This window comes from Corvus kubaryi, unplaced genomic scaffold (assembly GCF_017639235.1).
Source record: "Corvus kubaryi isolate FWS band 111438036 unplaced genomic scaffold, C.kubaryi_AGA036_p1.0 37352, whole genome shotgun sequence".
Taxonomy (NCBI): Eukaryota; Metazoa; Chordata; class Aves; order Passeriformes; family Corvidae; genus Corvus; species Corvus kubaryi.
In genome coordinates, this window is record NW_024581114.1 from 2,590,953 (window position 1) to 2,615,501 (window position 24,549).

General features: G+C 59.8%; 2 protein-coding genes across 6 annotated transcripts in view; one reads left to right on the forward strand and one right to left on the reverse strand.

Annotated features, from left to right (window-relative positions):
• Nucleotides 1–456: 456 nt before the first annotated feature.
• On the reverse strand, nt 457–18,236 carry KLHL17 (kelch like family member 17). 5 transcript variants are annotated; one of them, XM_042032141.1, is made up of 12 exons: nt 17,932–18,236; nt 10,045–10,298; nt 9,413–9,534; nt 8,773–8,994; nt 7,869–7,985; nt 7,254–7,467; nt 7,018–7,165; nt 6,488–6,655; nt 6,098–6,186; nt 5,211–5,284; nt 4,287–4,468; nt 457–3,764 (listed from the first exon to the last, which is right to left on the reverse strand). In XM_042032141.1, the coding sequence occupies exons 2-12, from the start codon at nt 10,253–10,255 to the stop codon at nt 3,536–3,538; spliced, it is 1,776 nt and encodes a 591-aa protein (XP_041888075.1). In that variant the 5' UTR covers nt 10,256–10,298; nt 17,932–18,236; the 3' UTR covers nt 457–3,535. The 5 variants fall into 5 exon arrangements, with proteins under 5 accessions (XP_041888075.1, XP_041888076.1, XP_041888079.1 ...); XM_042032142.1 differs by having other exon boundaries at nt 7,018–7,162; nt 17,932–18,068; XM_042032145.1 differs by lacking the exon at nt 8,773–8,994.
• A 1,481-nt stretch (nt 18,237–19,717) lies between these two features.
• The window catches only part of NOC2L (NOC2 like nucleolar associated transcriptional repressor), a 28,592-nt gene continuing 23,760 nt past the window's right edge, over nt 19,718–24,549 (forward strand). The window contains exons 1-7 of the mRNA XM_042032154.1: nt 19,718–19,823; nt 19,900–20,067; nt 20,503–20,671; nt 21,587–21,706; nt 22,261–22,378; nt 22,721–22,811; nt 23,246–23,324. Of these exons, the coding sequence (XP_041888088.1) occupies nt 19,735–19,823; nt 19,900–20,067; nt 20,503–20,671; nt 21,587–21,706; nt 22,261–22,378; nt 22,721–22,811; nt 23,246–23,324 (834 nt within the window). The 5' untranslated portion in view covers nt 19,718–19,734. The remainder of the gene's footprint in view (nt 19,824–19,899; nt 20,068–20,502; nt 20,672–21,586; nt 21,707–22,260; nt 22,379–22,720; nt 22,812–23,245; nt 23,325–24,549) is intronic.

The following is a 24,549-nucleotide window of genomic DNA, read 5'->3' on the forward strand; positions in this document are numbered from 1 at the left end:
CCCTCCACGGGCAGCAGCCCTGGCACCAGTTTGGGCAGCAGGATGGGGCCAGCTCCGCACGTCCCCGGGCACAGGGGCGGCTGCAGGTGGCAGCTGGAGGGCAGGGCCAGGCTCCTCATCTGCTTCTCATTCCCGCTGCAGGGAACGCACCGGGAGGCCTGGGGAGGCCAAACTGGGGTTTCATGGCAGGAGAGGTGTAAATCAGCCTGGCTCTGAAGCCTCCGGGGCTGCTCCTTGGGCTTTTCCCAGGGGTGTCCAGCACCTGGGGCAGGGTGTCAGAGTGGGACACTGCCAGCACCAAATCCTCACTGGGAATACAAAGCCCCTTGTCCCCAGGACAGCTCCCCCACACCCACCAGGCACCCAACAGCCTCAGCTGAGCCTGGGGCTGGGACTGGGCAAAAAGGAGCGAGCCAGGGAAGGGAGAGGGAAGGAGGCACGAGGCAGGATCCGGTATCCAAGAAAACGTCTTTATTGTACACGTTGGCTTCTATTGCTTGTATCCCCTCCCCGGTCCCACGTAGTGCAAAAAATTCAGAGAAACAGAGTTCCACATAAATAAAGTCAGATAAGTTACAGAGAAATCAAAGTGACGACGCTCGGACGTGGATCTGGAGCAGGTGCACCCAGCAGGGAGGCCAAGGGAACCTCTGCCCCCCTCAGGGCAGGGGCTCCTGCTGGAGAAACACCCAGAGCCCGGAGCCCCCGGCTCGGGGCCACCCCTCTGCTGGGAATTCACACAAGGAACATCTTGGGTGAGACACCACGGACTAACACTGGCAGGGAAGCCACACAGAGTTGTTCTCCTCCCCTCAGACAGGGTTGCTACGTACAGACAGACAGACAAAGACACACGTCCCCTCCGAGCTCTCCTCCTCCTCCTCCTCCTCGGCAGGGGACATGCAGCACCAGGAGCAATCCCACCCTGGCACCTGCCAGGGCAGATGCTGACACCTCGTGTCCACACAGTGTGGGTCAGGGGGCTCGGGACCCCCGGAAGGTGCTGGGGAATTGTTTTGCCCTTTCCTTCCTCCTCCCTCCGGCACGGGGAAGCAGTGAGCACCTGCATAGTTTGGGCAGCAGAGACGAGAGGCTCCCTGCTCCCCGGGTTTCCATGGATCAGGCTCAGTGGGATATTGCTCAGGACCCAGGCAGGGGGCACAGGAGTCACTCTGGCCCTTCCCTGCTCCTCAGGAGGCAGCACAGCATCACACACGATTTGCAGCGTGACTGCTGAAGGTTCCGGTGGAGGCCGAGGGCTCCTGGCACCAAAGTTCTCCTCAGCTGCTGCATTTCTCACTTCCCTCAGGCTTTGCTCCCGAGGCACAGCCCTCCCCTTCACTCCACAGCAGCCCCAGCTGGAGCAGAGGCTGAGCCACTGCTCCAACACCTCATTCCCTGTTTGAAAGCAGCCCTGCTTCCCCCTCAGCAGTTCCTGCACTGCCCCTCCTCGCTGGGCTCCATCTCCCTTCATTCCTGACTCCTCCCGAGCTGCTCAGCACCTCGGGCCAAGCCCAGCACCAGCACCTTCCACCTCTCCGTGGGGCTTTTGGGCTGATCCTCCTCCAAAACGGACCCTGGAGCCAGGGACACCTTGACCTGAGCCCAGCAGGAGAGGGAAATCCTGATGTTGGCTACAGGAATGGGATGGGAAGGGTTGAGAGCTCGCTCAGGTGGAGGCACACACACAAACCAGAGCAGACTTCACTGGTTTTGGAACAAAGCAGATTCCTCTGACCTCCCTGGGGCAGCCCACAGGGACCAGGAGACAAGTGCAGAGCCTGGACACTCTGCAGGCCAGGGAAATGGGAGAGCTGCTGAGCTGGGACAGGCTGGGGCAGCGAGAAGGGGACAAAAAAAAGATTTAGAGCCTGTTCCAAAAGCCAGAAAGGCCTCCTCAGGCTGAGAAGCTCAGACTGTCCTTGGGGAGAGGCCGGAGGGGGAAGCAGGCCTGATTTTCAGAAGCTGCTGGGAATTCCAGGTGTCCAACACGAGGCACTGTGAGTGGGCTTGTGAAGGATGCCAGCGGGCTTGGAAAACCTGCAGGCACCTGTCCAGGGGAAATGAGACTGCCAAGAAATGGGTCTGAAGTTGGAGGGTCCCTGTCTCACCTCAAACTCTTCTTTCACCCCCCCCAAATAAAAGGAGAAATCTCTCGCTACTTGAAAACTCAGGCCCGCAAGTACCACACGAGTGAAACCTGAACTCTGTGAGGGAGAACTGAGGAGCAGGGGGGGAAAAGGAGAAAGGAATGAGTTCCAAACAGCTGGGCCATATTTCCAATGCTACATTTGAACACGATTGAGGTACCAGTGGTTGAGTCGTTCCTCTGTAGTGTGGGGAACACCTGATCTGTGCCTCAGCTCACACCTCACACGCAGCACACCCTGAAAACACCACCCCACAGGGGCCCTGGCTCTAGGACAGGCCTTACAGTACTAATTTATCCAACCTTTAGTTCATTAAAGTGGTTGCTTGATTGGCAGGGAGTCGCTAATTGGAAACAGTCCCTCCCGTGCTGCTTTTGGCACCTCACACATGCACACACCCCACCCATCCAGAGAGAACACCTTGCAGGGCACAGGAATCATCTCCTCAACAAATGAGAAAAGGAACTGCATCCCTTCTGCTGCCTCGAGAGCAGAGGGGATGGGGAATACCAGGGCAGTGTAAAAAATAAAGGGACATGAAGTCATATTAGCGTCCAAATAAAAAAAGGCAAAAAAAATCAATACCCAAAAAAAGTAACGCCAGGCAATCCTCCTCGTTCCGAAGGCTGGACTGCTCTTTGTCCAAGAACAGACTGCTTCCCACAAACCCAGAATCTGCTTTGCAGAGAGGGGAACAGCAAACAGGCCGGGCCGTTCCCAGGCTGAGGCAGGCCCACGTGCAGTCCCAGTCCTGGAGCCTGGCACAGCGACGGCAGCGATGCCACCAAGGTCCCCACTCAGCTGGCATCTCAGCGGCTCAGGGAGCGCTGCAGGGGCCAGGATGCTGCGGCCAGCTTTGCCTCCGACCCTCCCCACCCCGCAGGGCTGCGCCTGGGCTGGGCTCCTTCCCTTGGTGTGTTTTAAGGCATCGATGAGACACCCTCGAAAGCCGGGGGGCGGCCCCGGAGTCTGTAACAGTGCAGGCTTGGCTGAGTTTGGCTACAGTGACATTCAGAGGAGCGGTGGTTGCACATTCGCCGTGGCCCCCGGGGCCACCCCAGGGCCGGCGGTGCCCGGTGGCACGGCTGGAGCACGGCAATCCCAGAAGCAGCGATGGTTCGGGTTCCCCTGCCCAAAGGAGCCTTCAGGGGTGCTGGGATGAGTCTGGCCGGAGGGAGAACCCCCTCCACTCGTCCTCCAGGGAAGGGCCAGCCCTGGAAGCACATCTGCAGCTGCTGCAGGTGGCCCTGGTGACGCCGTGGGTGCCCCCAGAGCGGGGAGAGCCCCCCAGGAGGGCCGGGCTGGGGTTCCTGCTCCCCGCTCACAGCGACGCCGGCCGGGGGCCACCGCTGCGCCCCGGCGCTGAGGCACGGCCGGAGCCGGTGTCAAAGGCTCGTCGAGGACACCGAGAGGGTGGGCGAGGAGGGTGGGGGGAAGTTGAGGAGCTCCAGCACGGCCACCCCCACGCTGCTGCGGCGGGTGAACATGCAGGAGGCGGCCACCCACTTGTTGGTGCGGGGGTTGTACTTCTCGATGGAGTTCAGGCTGGAGCTGCCGTCGTTGCCCCCCACGGCATAAAGCCACCCGTCCATGGCCACCAGGTCGTGGGTGCTCCTGGAAGGACCGTGCAGAGACCACGGGGGTGAGGCTGGGAGGTGTGGGGGGAGCTCAGGCACCCCGCCAAAGGAGTGCCCAGCCCCACAAACAGCCCGTGAAAATGAACTGCCGGGGCTCAAACGGGCAGAGTGCAGCACAGAGCCACAGATCTCCCCCTTTGCTCTGACATGCTCGTCCAGACCTCATCCAATACCAAACCCTATGAGCCCAAAATCCTCGGACTTGCAAGCCTGAAATCCTCCCACAGCCCAGCAGCAGCTCCGTGGGCTCAGCCAGATGAACCCCCTGGCTCTTTCTGGCCACAGCGAGTGCTCAGGATAAATCCCTCTGCAGAACATCTCTGCTGTGCCCTCCTGGCACACCCCCCAATCCCTCTCAGCACAGCAGGAGCGTGGTGAGCCAGCCACAAACCCTAAAACCCCTGATGTGTCTGTGTTTGATGGTTGGCAAGGCACAGCACGGTGAGATCCCCGCCCCTGCTGCAGCAGCCGAGGCTCCAGAGGGGGCACAGCCCCTTACCTGCGGATGTTCATGGGGGCCACGCTCTCCCAGGTGTTGGATTTGGGGTTGTAGCGCTCCACGGAGTTAAGGCAACTGGTGCCATCATTGCCACCAGCCACGTAGAGCATCCCCTCGAGCACGGCCACGCCCGCGCTGCTGCGGCGGCTCAGCATGTTGGCAATGGGGGTCCAGGTGTTGATCTGGGGACAGGGAACCCATCAGCCGCTCCACAGGGCATTTCCCACACACCCCTGCCAGATCGGTTCTGGGGGAGTCAGTCCTGCTCTGACCCCGCAGCTCCTGGCATAAAAACCCCTTTGGGAGGACCCCACTTCTTTTGTCCCTGCTCTCCCAAGTTCCCAGGAGGAATCTCCGCTGCCTGGCTCAGGAGAGCACAGCAGCAGCTGGCAGGAGCCATCCCAGGGGCGCAGAGATGCCCGTGCCAGGCCACCAGTTGTGTCCCAGCTGAATGCCAGCCCTGCCACGGGGGCTGAGCTGTATCTATTTCCAATCTGTGCGAGTGCAGCTGGGGCTTTGCAGCTCATGAAAGGCCTCCAGGACCTTCTCTTTGATCTTTCTGCAGACCTGGCTGGAGCAGAGCTGTGTGCCCCTGGGCACAGCGCATGTCCCCGGCCCACCACACTCCCTGCTCACCACACTGGGTGTGCAGGAGCTCAGCTGGGAGCTGGGAGCAGCTCAGGGCACGGACAGGATCCCTGCAGAACTCCAGGCAGTGGGGACAGAGGGTGCTCTGGTGCTGAAACCTCACAGAGACCTCTCACAGAGGAGCTTGGATCCTTTTTTGTGCTCAGGACTGCACCCTGGACGCTCTGTCCCTGCTGACACCCCCCCATCTCACTGCCACACACGGTGGGTTAGGGCCTTACAGGCACCCCTAAAGAGGGGAGAAGCAGAAGGGGCACCCAGATCTCCTGTGTTTACCTGGGGCTCGTACTTCTCCACCGTGGCTAAGTGGGATGAGCTGTCGTAGCCCCCGACTGCATAGAGGTTGCCTTCTGCAAAGACACAGAGGCACAGGGATGAGCCACAGACACCTCCCTGCCCCGGCACTGCCTCCCACGATGCCACAGGTGCCACTCCGGAGGTGCCCACACAGGTGCAGGCTGAGCCTGCCCTGCCCCAGGCAGCTCCTCCCAGCAGGGCCAGCCCGGCTCCCTCCCCTTGCAGCAGGAGCGGTGTGAAACATTCAGCAGGCAGAGCTTCCCAGAGAGCTCCTTCTCCTGCTGCTCCTCAAGCTCCTCGTCACAGAGCTCCCCACCAGAGCCACGGGGTGTTTTTAGCGGAGGAGGCTGGAGCAGGGCAATGCCAGGATCGGCTGTGGCAGGCTCAGGAGGAGCTGGGGTTGGAGGGGAGGGAAGCTCTGAGTCAGCAGGGAGAGCTGAAGGCAGGGAGCAGGGCAGGGGACAGGCAGGGGGACACGGGGACAGGGCAGCTCCTGGGAAGGTGGGAAGCATCTCCAGGGAGGTGCAGCTCCTGCTGGGGTGAGCGTGGGGCTGGGATCATCACTGAAAGGACGGTCCTGCTTCCACAGTGAAGGACTCCTCAGGCTGTCCCTTCCTTTCCAGGGATGGTGATCACCCACAGCCAATCCCTTGCTCCAAAGCAGAAGGGAACAAGTTGGGGATCCCCTCAGGAGCTGCCTCCAGGCTGTGATGAACCCCAGCGATTGGGGAGGCTGAGAAGGGCAGAGGCAGGGAGCACCTCAGGATGTGGCAGAGGGGGCAGGAACTGGAGCAGAGCAGCAAAAGGACCCCCCAGCAGTGCAGAGAGCCTGCCCAGGAGCCCCCAGCCCCCGGGCCAGCACCCACCTAGCGTTGCCACGCGGACGTAGCGCCTCCGGGTGCTCATGGCGGCGATGGAGGTCCAGGTGCCCGTCAGGGGGTCGTACCTCTCCGCGCTGCAGCAGGCAGGGACACAGGGAGAAAAGGTGGGACACTGGAAAAGCCCAGGTCAGAGCTCTTGGACACGGGCCCGCAGGGGCAGCTCCAAGGAAATGTTGGGAATAGACAGGGGAAACGGGAGGGAGGAGCTGACACAGGCTGGGTTCTCTTGGGGCACAGGGCTACAAAGTGGGGGTTTTTCCCACTGGAAGGAGCAGTTGGGTTGCAAAACATCTGCTCGAGGGTCAGGAGCAGGGCTCCCAGCTCCCAGGACAGCGCAGGCAGGAGCAGGGAGGGCTGGAGCAAGGCAATCCCTACCTGTTGAGGCACGAGGCCCCATCGTAGCCCCCGGCAGCGTAGAGGAGCCCATGAAGGGCTGCCACACCCAAGCAGCTCCTCCTGGTGCCCATGGACACCTCAGGCTGCCAGGAATTGGTGACAGGGTCGTAGGACTCCACCGTGGCCAGGTCAGAGGTCCCATCGTAGCTGCAGGGAGAGAAGGGGAGAAGAGGCTGCTCAGAGGAGCTGGGGCTGCCCCATCCCTGAAGTGTCCAGGTTGGACCGGGCTTGGAGCAACCTGGGATGGTGGAAGGTGTCCGGGCTGGGACGAGATGAGCTTTAAGGTTCCAGCCCACACCAGTCTGGGATTCTGAGGGAAATGGGAAGGAAATGCCCCAGGTCAGGATGCAGCCACCACCAAACTGGGATCTGGAGAATTTGCCGCGCAGGGAAGAGGCTTTTCCGTGGCTACCCCAGACTCCAGCAGGCCCTGCCGGCCATCCCTGCTGCCAGAGCAGCCCCGTGCCCCCCTCCCCAGCTGCTCCCTGCCCCACCCCGTGGCCCCTTACCCGCCCACGGCGTAGAGCTTGTTCCCGATAGCCGCGACGCCCACGCGCGCCCTGCGCGTGGACATGGAGGCCACCATGTGCCAGCGGTCCGTGCGCGTGTCGTAGGCCTCGCAGTCGCCGTGGATGGCAAACAGGCTCCCTCCACCTGCTCGGGGAGGGCAAACAGAGCAAACATAGCCCAAAAACACCCCGGGATGGGGCTGGGGTTTGGGATGGGGGGAGCGGCAGGGCCTTACCCACAGCGAAGAGCACGGTGCTGGCCCCCTCGCAGCGCCGCGGCCGCGTCCGGCTGTTGCTCAGGACCCCTCTCTGCTCGGGCATCAGGTGGTACTTGAGGGCCTCGATGAGCAGGTCCTTGCACTCCGAGTGGTGCCGCACCAGCAGCTCCGTGTCCACGTTGCTCATGAGGAAATCCCGGCTCAGCAGCGGCAGCCGCACGCACTTCATGAGCTGGGGGGACAGAGAGCGAGCCTTGGCACACGGGCACGGGGACAGGGCTCAACTGAAACGGGAGACTGAGCTTAGAGATCGGGGAGAAATTCTTTACTCAGAGGGTGCTGGGGCCCTGGCACAGGTTGCCCTGGGGTTGCCCCATCCCTGGAAGCGTCCAAGGCCAGGCTGGAGCAACCTGAGATAGTGGAAGGTGTCCCTGCCCATGGCAGGGGGTGGAATGGGATGGGATTTAAGGTCCCTTCCAACCCGGACTGGAAGTGGTAGGACAGGGACCTGCTGCTCCTGCCCTCTCCTGCAGCTTCCTCCAGCCGTGTGCCCACCCAGCCCAGGCACTCGGAGCTGGTGGGCAGGACCAGACCCCCTTTCCCAGCACTCTCACCCCTTCCCAGCCCTCTCACCCTGGGCACGTGCTGTCTCCTGCTGTCCACGTCGTGTTTGACCCAGCTGAGCACAGCCCTGTACACCTCCTCCTCCGAGGGCACATTGAGGCTGTCACTGGAAATGAGGTCCAGCACCTGCAGGGCGGGGTGGGAGGGCAGTGCTGGTTGGTGTGGGCTGGGAGGAAAGGAGGCATTCCCAGCTGCCAGCCCAGCGGAACGGCAGTGCCAGAGGCAGAGCGCTGCCTCCTGGACGTGCTGGGGGTTCCCAACAGCAACGGGGTGCCCCCAAGCAGCTTTGTGGGGACACCTCTGACCATCCTCCCTGGCTCTGCCCCCGCTGGCATGTGTCCCTTCAACAGTTCCTGGGGCAGACCCAGGTGCCCTGGCTGCTCCCACAACTCTCCCCTCACCTGCCAGGGGCTGCAGAGGTGGAGCAGAGGGAATGGGTGCCCTGGGAATGGGTGAAGGAAGGTGTCTGACCCTGCTGAGGGACCACACAGGTCAGTGATGCAGAGCAGGGAATTGCTCCTGGCCAAGGCACAGCAGCTGAGCCAGGGGCCAGACTGGCACCACATGATGACCAGCAAGAAACATTAGCTGAGCTGATTTAAACATCCCAGCCACGTGCCCAGGACTTATTCCCTGGGCTGTGCTCCCAGAGCCAGGGCAGTGTGCTCCGAGCTCACGTGGCAAGCACCAAAATTAACCCGTCCTATCCTCCCATCCTTATTTCCTGTGGAATCCAGCCTGCTGACAGAGCTCTACCCACAGACTGAACAGAGTGGGGCCAAAGCCCAGAACCTGGGTCCAACCCCTGCCAAGCCCTGTCCCCTCCGTGCAGCTCCCTTGGGCTTCTCACTCACAGATGGAACAGGAAAAGCTTTGCTGCACCCAGACTTCCACACTGCCTGCGGGGCCTCACCTGTTTAAGGGGCAGCAACATGAACTCCTCTGTCTTGGACACCTCCACGAAGTGCTGGAGGACGTACTTGTGGGCAGACTTGAGGAGGTCGCTGCAGGAGTGGGTGTCAGCAAAGCCCCGGATGCCCAGGCAGTTGGAGGGGTCGAGCTGGCTGAGCAGGAACTTGCAGCAAGCATCCCGTACACCATTGAGCTGAAGCAGGCTGGCAGCAGGAAGAAGGGTCTGGCACAGTGGAAAAGAACGGGGGAAAAGGGAGTTTCCAGGGCAAGGGAACAATTTTCACCCTCGTCCTGCTGCGAGTCGCGAGCAGAGCAGGTTTAGTGAGCGCCTGCAGGCACGGAAGCACAGAAAGGACAGAGCACTCCTGGTTTCTGAGGTAAAGAAGGGCTGGGAAGGACACCTGTGACACCCCCCAGGGCCAGGAGGACGTCAGGTGCTTGGGAACGAATCTGGGAACTGCGCAGTGCTTTGAGGAGCCACCTCCAGGAAGGGAAGCAGCTGAACTCCCTGACCACTGCCAGACCCAGCTGCCACCACAGAAACAACTGGCAGTGCTGAGCAGGAGAGAGGCGTCCCCAGGAGGCAAATCTGCTACAGAACAGCTTTGTGGAGAAGGGGGCCTGGGGGAAAAAGCTCCTACCTGCACATTCCCCTCTCCCACCACGATCTCAGCCGTGTAGGCGTACTGCACCAGCTGCTCCAGCGCCTGGGGGTCGATGTCGTGCAGCGTTACATGAGTCTGGCGGCTCTCACTCATCTCATCTGGGGCAAAGGACACCAAAAATGAGCAACAACCCCCACAGCAGGGCTGCTTCCCCCCCAGGTGGATGCGTGGAATGAGCTGCATCCACCTCCACATCACAGCCCAGGGAGGTTTTCTGTCCAGCTCTGGGGAATGGGGGCCAGGACTGCAGGAGGGGGGACAGGATCCCTGTGCAGGGGGCTGTGGGCAAAGGAAATCAGGGAAGGGAGTGAAATGGAGGATTTAACCATGCATGGAACAAGTGGTTTGTTTCTGGAAGGTTTCCTGCCGAGCTCTAGGGACTGGGGGCCAGGACTGCAGGAGGGGGGACACCAGGATCCTGTGCACGGGCAAAGGGGTTCAGGGAAGGGAGTGGAATGAGGAAAACTCCTGCTCCTGCCCACAGAAACGACACATGAAAGGGCAGAGCAGGGAGAACAGGGAGCAGGGCCCGAGCAGGAAGGGCTTGGGAGAGGGGAGGGCTGAGAGCAGGGCGAGCCTGTCCCTGGGGAAGAGAGGACTCTACTTGCTTGTGAACATGGCGTGGAAGTAGGGGCTGCACGATGCCAGCACCACCTTGTGGGCCTTGATCTCCTTGGTGGCCACGTGCAGGACGATGTCGCAGAGCAGCCCCCGCTGCCGCATGCGGTTCATGCACACGAAGGCGTCGTGGTAGTGGCGCTTGGAGTTGTGCGAGATGCTGTGCCCGTCGCGGTTCAGGAGCTGCACACCCCCCTCCATGGCTGCCGCGGGCAGGGAAGGGGGGTGGCCCTTCCCACAGCCTCTGGGATGGGGGAAAAGCACAGAGTTATCCAGGCAGGAGCTGCTGCAGCCCCTGGGTGATCCCTGGGGAGGCAGCCCTGCTCAAACACCCGGCGCTGACAGCGACCCTGACAGCTCTGCCCAGGCCCTGCCCTGCCAGGGAAATGTCATTTGGTGCAAACAAAGAGGGGAAATTCAGGTTCAATGTAGGGAAGGGATTCATCCCCGTGAGGGTGGGGAGGCCCCGGAATGGATTTCCCAGAGCAGCTGCGGCTGCCCCTGCATCCCTGGAAGTGTCCCAGGCCAGGCTGGGTGGAGCTCAGAGCACCCTGGGACGGTGGAAGGCATCCTTGCCCATGGAACCGGACGGCTTTTACAGCCCCTTGCAGCCCAAACCATTCTGTGATTCTAGGAAAACAAAACCTGCCTGATCAAGGACCATTTATTCACGCAGAGATCTCCTCCCCCGGTGCTGTTTGCATCCAGGCTGCTCACGCTGCTCGCAAAGGCCTTTGGCAGCACCCAGGAGCTGGGGCAGCGAGGAGGGGGGCACTGAGCAGCAGGAGGAAGGAGGCGGAGGCAGCAGCAGGGAAAAACCGCTTGAATCGAAACCGAGCCTGCGAGCTGCCCCCGCATCCCCGCGGCGAGAGAATCCCCTCAGCCTCCCGCTCCTCACACACCTCCACATCAGCCCTGCTGGGCCTAAAAATAGCAACCCAGCGCCCTGTGCCTGCTCAGTCACGAATGCAGCCAGAGATTCCCTTTTTGAAGAGCGGTTGTAGCACGTACGAGAGTCTGGGGGAGGAAAAAAGATGAATAAACATGTTTCCTGAGCGGGGAGAAGCCTGCAATGCCCTTTTCTATTTGCATCACCTCGAGTGCTACGAGATTCCTCCTGTCCCTGGCAGCGGGGAGGGCTCTGGGGCACACGGCAGAGGCAGTGCCTGCTGGTGCTTTCCAGCAGGGCCAGCACGGTGCCACCGTGCCCTCGGCAGCAAAGGAGAGCCCGGGAGCGTGGTCTTATCCTCCCACATCCCAGTCTCGGAAGCTGCAGCATCCCCGGGACACCCCATCTCCTAATTCACATCTGCTGCATGAGGTGCCCACACAAGGGAGGTTTTTCATTATTGACATCCCCACCTGAGCTCCAGCAGGTCAGGGTTGGGGTTAGGATCAGGGTTAAGCTCCAGAGGTCTTTTCCCAGAGCTGCTTTCGGGCAGGGAGCCGACAGAGCTTCCCCACCTCTATCCCCATCCCAGCCGCAAGCCCAAGGGTTTTCTTGCTCGGCTCAGGCCGGTTTCTCTGTGTCATCCCTGCCGAGCACATTTGTCCCCATCAGTATTTCAGTCATGTCCCAGCTCCAGAGCTCTCTCCTCGTCCCTCCAGGGGGCTGGGAATGAGGGACAGGAGCTCCTGGATCCGCAGCAGGGGCAGGGCCCGGCGGGGACAGCGCAGGACAGAGTGGGGGAAAGGTGGCTTTGCTTCTCCTGGGCGATTGGAGAGGAAGGGTTGGCACCCTGGCGGAGCCCCCAGAGGGCCCAGCAGGCTGGGGGTGCTGCTGGAGCCTTTGGGGGGACCACAAGCATTTCCAAAGAGTCAGAAGCGCTGGGCTCCCTCCCAGCCCTGCCACTCGCCACTCGCGTGGCCCTGGGCAAGTGACAAGGGTGACACTGTCCTCCCTCGCAGTGACCCCCACGGCCAGGAGGCAGAGCTCAGTGCCCTCTCCCTGTGGCCACCAGGGCTGGCACAGGGCTGTGCCACCCACCCTGAGTGACACCACGGCTGTGACACAGCCCAGCAGGGAGCAGGACAAGAGGGAGGTGCCAGCCCAGCCACTGGGCTCCACGAGTGTCCCCAAACCAGGGGACAGTTCTGGCAGCCTGAGCCAGCTCTGCTTGGTGATTTTTGGCTGCAGCCTCCCTGAGGAGCGCTGGCATGGGGCTGGTGAAGCCTTGCAGTGGGTAAAGCCTCTTCAGCCCCACTGTCCCCTCCACCCCACAGTAACTTGTTCCCATCAGAGCTCTTCTGCTTTAACAGATCCGAACAAAACCAGTGTGGGAAAAGGAATGGAGCATCCCAATGCTGCTCCCCGCGCCGAACTCCCCACTTTGCTGGCAGCACTAAATATTCCTCACTTCCCTGCTGAAACTTTCATTCCCAGGAAATGAGGGTCTGTGGGATGTAATTAATGGGGAGCACTGCCTGGACCACAGGAGACAGTGGAGCAGTGTCCAGACTCAGAGGGGGAAGGAAGCACAAGCCCACCTCTGTGGGCAGCAGCAGCCGTGCACGTGGCCCCACGGGCTGGGACGGATGTGCTGCCTCCCTTGGAATAACTCTGAGGTTATGGCACAAAAAAAAAAAAAAAAAACCAACAAAAAAGGAGGCATTTGTTTGGCTCCTCTGCGCCAGAGCGTGGCCATGCATAACAGCTCTGTTAATTAATGCAAATGATCCCTGCCCAAAGGGAGGCCTGTCCTCGCCGCACAAAAAACCATATTTTGCTGGGAGTGAAAAGAAGTGTGCTGAGCAATAAACAGGGAACAGAGGATCCTCCAGGGAGAAGTTCCGAGCCTGCCCTTTCCCCAGGAAGGGCCTGGAGAATGGCTTTTTGTTGACAGCCTGGATGGGGATTTTGTGCCTGGCGGGAGGGCTGGGAGGCAGCAGAGACACATCCTGTGCAGCTGCTCCGATGGTGGGGACAGGGGATGGGGGGACAGCCCCCTGCCCTCGGGCCTGACACGCAGTCAGGCGTAAATCCATCCCCTCCATGTGTCCCCATCCCTTTGTGCCACATCCCTGTGTGCCTCTCTCCCGGAGAATCAGCTGTTTGTGCACAGCTCTGCATCCCCCTCACGAGTGCTGCCTTTGGATAAGGCACAAAGCCCGAGCCCAAGAGTGTCACAGCAGCACAAAGCAGGTCTGGAAGGTGGCACCGTGGTGCCAGCTCCCCTTCCAGGGCTGGAGCCAGAGCAGTGCCCTCCAAAATGGCACAGCCAAAGTCCCCGTGGGATGCAGCAGAAGCTGGGATCCCTGGGGAGGGAGGGGATCACAGTGGAGCAGCATTTTCTTAATCAATAACCAAACGCCAGGGCTGTTTTCACAACCCACACCAGATCTGCACTGCCCTTACCCCTTAGACCCGGCCATCCCAAATTATTCCTTCCTTCAGAGGGCCCATCACAAAATGCATTGCATCCCCACCTTCCCTGCTCCCTTCCCCACAACTGCCACAAGCAGGGAGGATGGGAACCGTCCAGCTGTGCGTGCCCGGGACCCAGATGCAAAGCAGGCACTAAACCCAGGCAGCTGTCCCCACCAGGATGTGTCACATCGGTGTCACTGACACAGAGAGAAAAGAAAACGCTCTGGGGCTCAGTCCCTTCCCAGGCCTTGCTCTGCCTGCACCCAGGGAGCTCAGACAGGCACTGGCAGCGTGCAGCAGCTCCCGCTCACGTCAGGTTCACTGCGTGCTCAGGCTGGCAGAGGCAGCGCTTGGAAGGAGGCAGAGGGAGGCAGCTGCCTCGGGAGCAGGAGGATGCGCTGCAGATCCTCAGAGCTCCACACGGCTGAGCTTTCACCTGTGCACAGGTCAGGGCTCAGAACGTGGAGCAAAGGGTGGCAGCAAGGGAGCTGCTCCTCCTGGAACCAGCCCTGCCTTCAGGAGGGACACAGGAATTGGGGAGCTGGCAGTGCCAGGGAAGCTGGACCCCGTCTGCCAGCTCCCGATGGGCACGGGGGGGATGTGAGCGCACACCAACGGGGTGAGGGGCAGCGACAGTGAGCAGAGCCCAGCCCTAAAAACCCCTGCAAACCTCCTCTCCTCTCCTCTGCTCCCTCTGCCCCTGCCTTCCCTTGCCGAGCCGCTGCTGCTCCTGCAGCTGCCTGGAATGAGTCTGCTCGGAGGGAGGGAGCCTCGAGGCAGCGCAGGGCAGCGCAGACAGCGCTGAGTCTGCAGGACTGAGAATCCCCAGCTCCCAGGAGGGTTGGGGCTTTTTTTTTCCTTTTTTTTTTTTTTTTTTTTAATGAATTAGGCATAACTGACACGCACTGAATCCTCCTGTCTAGACATCTGCAGAGAAGTGACAAGCTGCCAGGGAGGATGTGGAGCCTCGGCAAGGGGGTGGGGAGGACAGGGAAAAGCTGTGCTCAGTTGCCAGCTCCAGGCACAGAGACACTGCTGGCTCCAGGCAAGGAGGGCACTCAGCACGCTGACCTCGGCAGAGCCCCGCAGCAGCTCCCTGGGTTGTCATCAGTGGGCTCTGGTGCACACACCAGGCTGGAGGTCTCTCCTAATTAAAGCCTCACTCCTCGTTACTCCTGGGGAGTTTTGTTTGGAAGCTCAAAGTCGCTCTCAGTCACCCCAAAAAGTGAGAGCAAAGGAGCGGGAGGCAGAGGCTTGGTGCCCTGGGACATTCTCACACCTGGGAGGGGTGAAGGGCATCCTCACCTCGGTGCCCACAGCCTTCTCCTCACTTCCCACAGGCAGCAGCTCTTCCTTCAGACGCCTCCAAACTCAGCTCCAAGCAGGACTCCATGGTTGAGGGATTCCGAGGCATCTGCGCCAACATTTGGGTCATTTTCAAGTAATTGGGTGCGAGGGTCAGGGCTGGAGGAGGTTTGGGGCTGCTGAATTCCCAGGTTAGGGAGAAACAAGGAATGGAAATGGATTCTTGCCTTGAGGTGCTCAGCGAAACCTGCAGGTCTCCATCTGCGCTGGGGTCAGACTGGAGCTGCCACGCGCCAGCACAAAGCACGCCAAAATCTGAGCAACGTGAGCCCTCTGGCTCTGTCAGGGGCTGGAAATGTGGGTCATGTCCTGATTCCCCTTCCCAGTGTCCCCAGCAGCCACGGCAGAGGAGCCTCTGTCGCACCCAGCGCTGGTTTATGGCACAGGCAGTGCCAAACCCCGTCACACGCAGCAAGTGCCCTGCAGTGCCAGGGCTCAGGCTGCACTGCCCATCCCTGTGGAGCTCCTGCTTTCTCCTGTGACAGACAGCTCTGTCCCCAGCCCATTTTCCACACTGGGAAACACAAAGGGAGAGCGCTCAGGCCGTGGGAGGCAGCCTGGCCAGAGCGCAGCCACATTCCTGGCTCCCAGACCTGCCCGGGAGCTCCCTCTCTGCAGCATCCTCGGTCCAAGGAGGGACTGCACCCTTCACCTCTCTGCTGTGCCAGCTGCTGGTGGCTCCAGGTGACAGGGGGCCAGCTCAGAGTGGGTCACCACTGCCCAGCAATGCCCTGATGTCACAGGACAGTGACGAATTTGGGGACACTCAGCAGGAGACACCACTTGGCTTCCAAAGGGAAGGGTAACTCCATCACATGAGGCAGCAGCAGCAGGGGAAGCAGGAAAAAGCACTCGGATCTGCTGGCTGCAAGCAGGCAAGAAGATCTTTTGCAGATGGACGGGACATGGAATAATTCTGCTGCCCCTCCAAACCAGGAGGTCACCAGCGGGCATCACCCGGCTCAGCCCTCCCACGGCACCCACACCGCGTTTAGGGGTGGTTCACAAAGCCCCCTCCGGCCCCTCTCTGCCAACACAGATCTGCACCTCCTGCTCTGAACAACCCCTGAGCTTCTGGAGCAGTGGGAAAGTCTTTCCAAGCCAGGAAACGAAAGAATTCGAGGGAATTCCAAAGAATTCTGCAGGGCACATCTTCTTGGCAAGCAGCAGCACAGGGCACATCCCTGCAAACTGAGCTATGAGGAGCATGTGGCACCACGGCCTTGAGCTCGCTGGCACACTGGGGGCCTGCCAAGGCCAGCAGGTCCCAGACCCTGGGAATTGCAGCTGGAGGAGCTCAGATTCCTGTCCCTGAGGAGCCACATCCTTTAGGGATGGTTTGCAGCAGGCCAGGCAGAGCGGGTGAAGCCTCTCAAGCCTCCCAAGCCCAGCTTGCCCCGGCGTTGGAGGCAGCGCTCCAGCTCCTGAGGAGATCCAGGAGGCAGCACTGGGACTTCAGCGGGGCTGCTCGATTTTTGGAGCTGCTGAGCCTCAAATGCAGCAAAGGAAGGACCCAGAGCAGCCTCCCCAGCAGATCTTCAGCCTTCAGAGGACGCCTGCTTTGATTTCCACTCCATGCACAGAGAGCCAGGCTGGTTGAGGGAGCAGGGGCAGATGGCCGCTGTCTGTGCTGGCAGAACAAAGCCGTCCCACTGCCACCCCCACTGAGCTGACCTCGGCTGACAGGAAGCATCAGGGACCGTCCCAGCTCCCCAAGATGCTCAGGAGCAGCTCCATTCGGATGCTGGGCTCCGAAGCCAAGAGAGCAGGTGCCCGTTACGCCTGCCAGCTCCTGGTGTGCTCTGAATTAGCTGCTCTTTGCTGTGATTCATTAATCACTCAGTGCTCAGGAAGGAAACTCAGATCTCTACACCCAACATCTCCCTGAGTCTTACTCACTGCTGTGCTGAATAAAGGATTTCCAGCAGATGTTCACGGGTCGGGAGAGAAGCTCAGGGTGCAGAGGGAAGGGATTGCAGAGAGGGGTTTGCTTGGCTGCAGGGATGAAAACCAGAAGGCCACTGGACACTGAAGGGTCAGTGAGCCCCAAAACACTGAACCTGCGACAGAGCAGCACCTCTTGGTGCTAAAGGCACCCAGAAACATCCACGTGTTGCTGAATCACTCCAGGATCACCTCCAGCAGTGCAGAGCCCCCCGGAATAATGCTGTGGGACAGCAGGCATTGAAGTCAAAGGAGAGCTGGCATCCCGCACAGAGACCCAGCAAAGCAAGGCCACTGCCCCTGCAGGCTGGCACAGGAGCTGGGCTGGTGGCACCCAACGCAGGGACAGCCACCTTCTCCTTCCCTGCCGAGGTCCCAGGGCTGCCGGTCCCCGCAGAGGGAGGCATTTGCTCAGCCAGCAGAACCAGCCCAGCTGCCAGCCTGGCCTGAGCTCCCGGGACCAGCTCCAGCAGCAGCAGCAGCAGCGACGCTGTGGCTCAAGGAGAGCCCTCTGCCCTGACAGCCACTGCAGAGGCCACGGAAAAGCTGCATCCCGCGTCCCCCACAAGTTTCCAGAACACCCGAGGCAGCGTTTCTCCCCGTGCCCTTCAGCTCGCCCAGCACCACCAGCCCCGAGCCCCCCTGTGCGGCACCGGGGGCAAGGGGCACGGCCGGGCCAGCCCCTCTCTGCGGCTTTTCCCTTTTCCAACGGGATCTCCCCAGGACTTGGCAGAGGACAGGGGAGGAGGGCACAGGGATGCTGCCGGCCCCGGAGACGATGCCGCGGTGCAGAGAGAGCTGGGAAGGACATCGGCTGTTCCAAACCTCTGGAAATATTTGGAAACGACACCAGTTGTGCCAAAACCTTTGGAAACGGCGCCGGTGGTCCCCCCGGACGTGCTGCGTGCTACCCCAAAAGCAAACTTGGTCTCCGAGGAGGGATGCGCAGGAGCAGCGCCGGGAGTGATGGAGAGGCAGCTCCTTCGGGGGTCCCCCCATCACCCCCCGGTGACCCCTCCGGTGTGCCCCCATCCCCTTACCCCTCCGCTCCCCCTCCTCCCGCGGGTCTGAGCGCCCCGGCCCTGCCGGGAAGAGGCACAGGGGGAGAGAGAGAGGAGGAAGAAGAGGGAGAGGAAGAGGGAGACGGAGAGGAAGCGGAGAGGAGGTGCGGGCGGCAGGGCCGTGCCCCGGCGGTACTCACGGCTCCGGGGCGGCCACGGCCCAAGCCGGGGGATGCTGCGGGTGGCCACTACACCCGCGCCGCTACCTCCGGCCCCACGCCGGGGAAACGGGGCGGGCCGGGGGCGGGCAGGTGCGCGGCGGCGGCGGCGGCGGCGGCGGCTCCTCCTCGAGCCGGGGCGGCCCCGCGGCTGCGGCTTCCTCCGTCACCCGGAATAACCCCGAGGCGCGGCACGGGAGGCGCGGCCCGGCCCCGCACGTGTGTCCGTGTGCGGGCCCAGCACCGAACCGAGCGGCACCGGCCCCGCTGCGGGCCCGGCACCGGCACCGGCACCGGGGGCGGGGCCACAGAGCGAGGGGCGGGGCCAAAGCGGGAAAAAGGGGCGGGGCGAGCGGAGCAGGCCACGCCCCCCGCGCTGTGCGCCGCACAAAGGCGGGGCGGGGTTAATGAGGGGCGGGGTTAATGAGGGGGCGGGGTTAATGAGGGGGCGGGGTTAATGAGGGGCCGTGGCCTGAGTGGGGTGTCCCAAAAGCGTTGAGGTTGGAAAAGAGTTTTGGGATTATGGAGTCCAAGCTGGGAGCTTGTCGGCGGCTCAGAGCACCGAGTGCCGTGTCCAGGCGTTCCTGGGCCACCTCCAGGGGTGGGAACTCCAAACCTCCCTGCGCAGCTCTTTCCATGGAGAAATTCCTGCTGATATCCCGCCTCAAACCACCCTTGGCACAGCTCAAAACTCTGTCCTCTGGTCCTGTCGCTTGTTGGTTACGTGGGAGGAGAGCCCTACTTTTCTACAGCCTCCTGGCAGGGGGTTGTGGGGAGCGAGAAGGTCCCCCCTGAACCTCCTTTTCTCCAGGCTCATCTCCCTGAGCTGCTCCTCACAGGACGTGTGCTGCAGACCCTTCTCCAGACACACCGCACCGCAGCACCCTGATGTCCACCTGGTGGACACACCGCAGCACCCCGATGTCCAGCTGGTGGACACACCGCAGCACCCCAATGTCCAGCTGGTGGACACACTGCAGCCCCACAATGCTTTTCCAGTGGACACACCGCAGGACCCCGACGTCCAGCCAGTGGACACACTGCAGCACCCCAATGTCCAGTCAGTGGACACACCGCAGCACCCCGATGTCCAGTCAGTGGACACACCGCAGCCCCACAATGTCCAGTCAGTGGACACACCGCAGCCCCCCATGTCCAGCCAGTGGACACACCGCAGCACCCCGACGTCCAGCCAGTGGACACACTGCAGCACCCCAATGTCCAGTCAGTGCACACACTGCAGCACCCCAATGTCCAGCCAGTGGACACACCGCAGCCCCACAATGTCTTTCCGGTGAACACACTGCAGCCCCACAATGTCCAGTCAGTGGACACACCGCAGCCCCACAATGTCCTTCCAGTGGACACACTGCAGCACCCCAATGTCTAGTCAGTGCACACACTGCAGCACCCCCATGTCTAGTCAGTGCACACACCGCAGCACCCCCATGTCCAGCCAGTGGACACACTGCAGCATCCCAATGTCCAGTCAGTGCACACACCGCAGCACCCCAATGTCCAGTCAGTGGACACACTGCAGCACCCCAATGTCCTGAGCCGAGCGGCCCAGAACTGGACACAGCACTCGAGGCGCGGCCTCTCCAGTGCCGGGAACGGGATAATCCCTCCCCTGGCCCTGGCCCTGGCCCTGGCCCTGCCCCTGGACAGGAATGTCCAGCCCGCAGGGATCGGCCGGCGGGGCGGGGGCGTGCCCAAGGCGGGAGGGGGCGTGGCCAGCGGTGTTGTGGGCGTGGCCGAGCATGGAAATGATCCCACTTTGCATAAATGTGGGCGTGGCTTTCCCGCCGCGCCGCACGCCGGGAGCGGAAGCGGCGGCCGCGTGGCAGAGGCAACATGGCGGCCCCCGGCAGGAGGTGAGCGCCGCGCCGGGGCCGCCGCCGGGACGCGGGGATCAGCTTTCCCCTCACACGCTTCTTTCTTCCCTCGCAGGAAACTGGCGGAGCTGAGCCTGGACGAGTTCCTCGCTGCCGGCTCGGATACGGAGAATGACGGCGGCTGGGAGGAGGAGGAGGAGAGCGGTGGGGCCCTCAACGGCGCTGCGAGGCGGCGGCGGCCGAGCGGGAAGTCGGCGCAGGGGCTGCCGGCACGGCCGGGCAGGTGAGGGCTGGGCACGGCTTTGGAGGGGCTCAGACTGGACAAAAGGAGGCTCAGGGGGGACCTTGTGGCTTTGCACAAGTCCCTGACAGGAGGGGGCAGCCGGGGGGGGGTCGGGCTCTGCTCGCAGGGAACAGGGACAGGAGGAGAGGGAACGGCCTCAGGCTGGGCCAGGGCAGGCTCAGGGTGGACAGCAGCAGGAATTTCCACATGGAAAGGTGGTCAGGCACTGGAAGGGGCTGCTCAGGGAGATGGTGCAGTCCCCATCCCTGAAGCAGTTGAGAAACAAATTTATGATGTTTTTTCCGGATGTTTTTATCTCTCCCGGTATAATCTGGTATCCTGCTGTCAAGATTTCGTAGTCCTTGGTGAAAAGTTGTTCTTTCAGCAGCAGCAGACGTTTGAGCAGTGAATAAACACTTAATTCTTCCCCGGCAGGAAGAAGGGAAAGGCAGCTGAGCACAAAGATCAGCTCTCCAGGCTGAAGGACAGAGATCCCGAGTTTTATAAGTTTTTGGAGGAGAACGATCGCAAGCTGCTGGATTTTGATGCCTCGGACAGCTCTGAGGAGGAGGAGGCTCTGCACAGACCCCCTGACACACTCGAGGTGATGCCTTTTTCTGGTCTTAAAATCAAGAGGCATGCACGGTTAGAAAGGGAAAAGGGATTTTACCTTGGGATTTATTTTTAAGGATCCTTAGGTGCACACGTCCAGGTCATATGCATCGAGATGCACCCCGCCCAGTCTGTCTCTGTGTCTCTGTGTCTCCCAACATTGGGTATAACATTATAGGTGTTACTAATTAGCAGATCTATCAAAGATTCCCCAATGAGAGGCTCAAGTGAGCCCCCCTCCCCAAGGAACCTTCCCCTGGATGGTTCTATCTTGGTTTACAGAATATGTTCTGGAGAGGACCTTGGGCTCTGGGGCACACTGATCCCTGGCTACGAAGCTTCTAAAATGTTGAGTCTCTCAGCTTGACAAACAAGTCCAAGAATGTAGGCAAAAAGCACTGGGAATACAGAAGCTGTAAAAAAGGTATAACAGGGGTATAAAAGAAAAGGCAAAAATCTTCATGGCATCAGAGGTACCAGGCCCTGCCTGGGAGTGCTGGGATCACTTAATTCCATGTGCAATATTTGTGTTCCAGTGCCAGCCCGCAGTCATGGAATGGTTTGGGTTGGAAGGGACTTTAAACCTCATCCAGTTCCAATCCCAACACCTCCCACTGTCCCAACTGCTCCAAGCCCCAATGTCCAACCTGGCCTTGGACACTTGCAGGGATCCAGGGGCAGCCACAGCTTCTCTGGGCACCCTGTGCCAGGGCCTGCCCACCCTCCCAGGGAGGAATTCCTTCCCAGTCTCCCACCTAAACCATTCCTGCTTTCGGCAGAGTGCTGGGAACAGCAGTAATAAAGTCAGCCCTGCCTGCCTCCCTCCTCATCAGCTGCTCAGCAAGGGAGCTGGGGCCAGGAAGGAGTTGTAGAAACCTTTCCTCAGTCCTCCTGCTGATTCCTCTAGGAAGCCAGTGATGAAGATGAAGACGATGAAGACGAAGAGCAAGAAAAAGTCAAAAGGAAGAAAGTTCCCTTCATCCACGTGAGCTTGAAAATGGTGGAAGAATGGAAGAAAGCTGCCCAGGTGAGCAGGGAGTTGGGGCACAGAGCACTGGAGAGTTCTCCTCACTGCCTGTAAAAGGGCAGCTTGGGATTTGTTAGTGTGTCCCAAAATCCGTGTCCTGTGCCCTCAGCAGGACTTTATCGTTTCTCTTGCCTGCAAGATTCAAGGACTTGCACTCCACAGGAGGGGGAAGCTGGAGAAACGTGGCTCAGAAGAGGCCAGAATGATCAAGTTTGCATTTTTCACCCTCTTGCTACGCCTTTGGCAGCTCCAGGAGCTTTCTTAGGCACGTTTTAAGCAGTGATGGGAGAGCTAAGGGGAATGAAGCTCGAGTTGGAAGTTGCTGGAAGGTGATTAATTCCTTCTCAAGCCTCAGCAACTAAAAGCCAGTTTTAGAGCAGGGGAATGAGTCTGTTCACCCTGTCCTGATGCTTTTTCTCCACCTTAGAGGATGGAGCTGTTCTCACCATCAAACTTCCAGTGAGTTCCAATACTCCTGTCCCAGTCGAGAGCTTCGGAGTTCCACAAGGTCCCTTGCTTCTTGTCCTCAGCGACCCCTTTTCTTCTTTCCCCAGAGGAATCTCACCCCAAAACTCTTCCATGAAATCACCCAAGCCTACAAGGCAGCTGTGGCCACCACCAGAGGAGACAGTGGTGGTGACCCCAGCAAGTTCCAGGTGTCTGACACAGCAGGTGAGGGAAGGGAAAGTTCGGGCTGTGGGAGGTGAGCACTGGGAGGAGTTAATTAACCCTTTCACTTGATTAAGTAGCTTACCTTGCTGTGCTGCTCTGTGCACTGGTGTCTTTTCTCCTGAGGATTCTTGGTGCTGTTTGCCTGCAGAGGTGGCCCCTGTCCCTTCTAATCTTACATAAAACATTGCAGTATAAGGCAGGCTGGGGGGTCTAGAAGGAAATGCAGGAGTTGTGCCATGGAAATTACTGGCCTCAGTTCCTAGGGGACCTCTTTTCACATGAGGAAAGCCAGGAATACATGCAAAATCACTCACAAAAGCTTTCCTGGCTTGTTTCACCCAGTGTTCAATGCCCTGGTGTCCTTCTGCATCCGGGACCTCTTCCACCACCTTCACAAGCTGCTGCTCCCCAAAGCCCCCAAGAACAAACTCAAGTAAGTCTGGGGGGATTTGAGACCTTTGAGGAAGCTGGTGGGGATTTTCAGAGCTGGCTTTGAACCTGGGAAAGAGGTGCCAGCTCTTCCCAAACACTGATGATGCTCACAGGGTTCTTCTTTTCTTCCCCCAAATTGTGTCCTGTGTAATGTCAAACTCCAGGCATTTGCAGAGGATGTGTGGCTTCAGGAAGGTCTGGAATTGCCTGGGCTTGCACTCAGGACACAGTTCAGGCACTGGAAATTGGTTTTGAGAGGAAGGGACCGACCTTTCTGCTGTGTCCCTGCAGTGTGTGACCCCAGATCATCCAGCAGTTCATGCTTTGCAGGCAGCTCTTGCTGCAAGGAATTGATCTCACTGCTCATTTTGCTGCTGAGATCTGGTTGATTTGGGGTTTTTTTAAAAGCTAAACCCACCTCTTGCTCCTTTCCAGAATGGTTCTCCCTTCCACCAGCCCCCTCTGGGGAAAGCTACGCCTGGACATCAAGGTTTATCTTGGCTGTACCATACAAGTAAGGAATATCATCATTTTCTGGCTGTGGGGTCAGTCTGTGCCTTGCTGGGCTCGTTAGGATATTTTGGAGCGAGGCAGATGGGGTTTGCCCCTCTGAGGTTTGTGTTCATCGTTTCCCTGTCTTGTTTTGGAAGTATTTGGGCTAATTAAGAGTTTGGGTGCTTGGGCCAGAATGTGTAAGGCAGTGAAGAAGGGTTGAATTAACATTCCAGCAGCTCTCTCTGTTTTAATTTGTCTGGCAGATTAATATTTAATAGGCTTTAAAGTGGTTTGCAGTCTGTGCTCCTGCATTCTGTATCATTAATTCATTCCTTGGTGCTGTGGTCTCTCCACTTGGGGTAAATACTGAGATGTTCTGCTGGTAACCTCACATGTGGCATCTCTGACTGTGATAATGTTCCATCCCATCCATCCAGAATTTCTGGTGTTTCAGAGGCACTTTGTGGATTATTTCTGAAGGAAACTTCTGCCCCCACTTAATTGTTTTTGAGATGGCCTCATTGTGCATGCCCAAATTAGAGCATCAAAACCAAGCCAGCACTGAAACCCTGCTTCTCCAGCAGCTGAGGGAAGGGAGACTGGCAGAGACAGCCCAAGTGCTGCTGGCCCTCAGCTGGGAGCTGGCACAATGACTTAGCACAAAGAGCAGTTGGAGCAGGAGAGGTTTTTTTTTCCCCTCAAGCCGTGATGCCTCTCTCCAGCAGCACAGGATTGCAGACAAGGAAGAGCTGGGAATGCAATTCTGGAAGCAATCCCTGCTCCTGGGCTGACTCCTGACAGCTCGTAGTGCTTCACCACAGTGGCTTTTCTGAATAAAATCTTCTCCTTCTGGTGTGAGAGGGACTTTGCAAAGTCTGCTCGGTCCAGAACCTTTGCAGAGCAAGGAGGAGGGTGAGGAGGCAAACTGAATGTGGATAAAATTCCTGTGCTGCTTCCAGCAGCTGGGGCTGCATCAGGCAGAGCCTCTCAGAGCTCACCTTGTGTGCAGACTGGAAACTGGGGCTGGCTGCAGGGAACTGAGCTGAACAAGCTGCAGACACAAAGATCCTGGTTCTTCCCGTTTTGCCTGAGCCTTTCCTTGAGGCAGAGGTAACCTCTGCTACCCAGAGCATTCCAGCTTCCCCCTCAGAAGCCCTGGAGAAATGCAGTGTGCCATCAGCTAGCTCAGGAGATGTTTCCTGGTGCAGACTGAGGGTGAATTTGGCCATTTGCAGTGAGGTGAC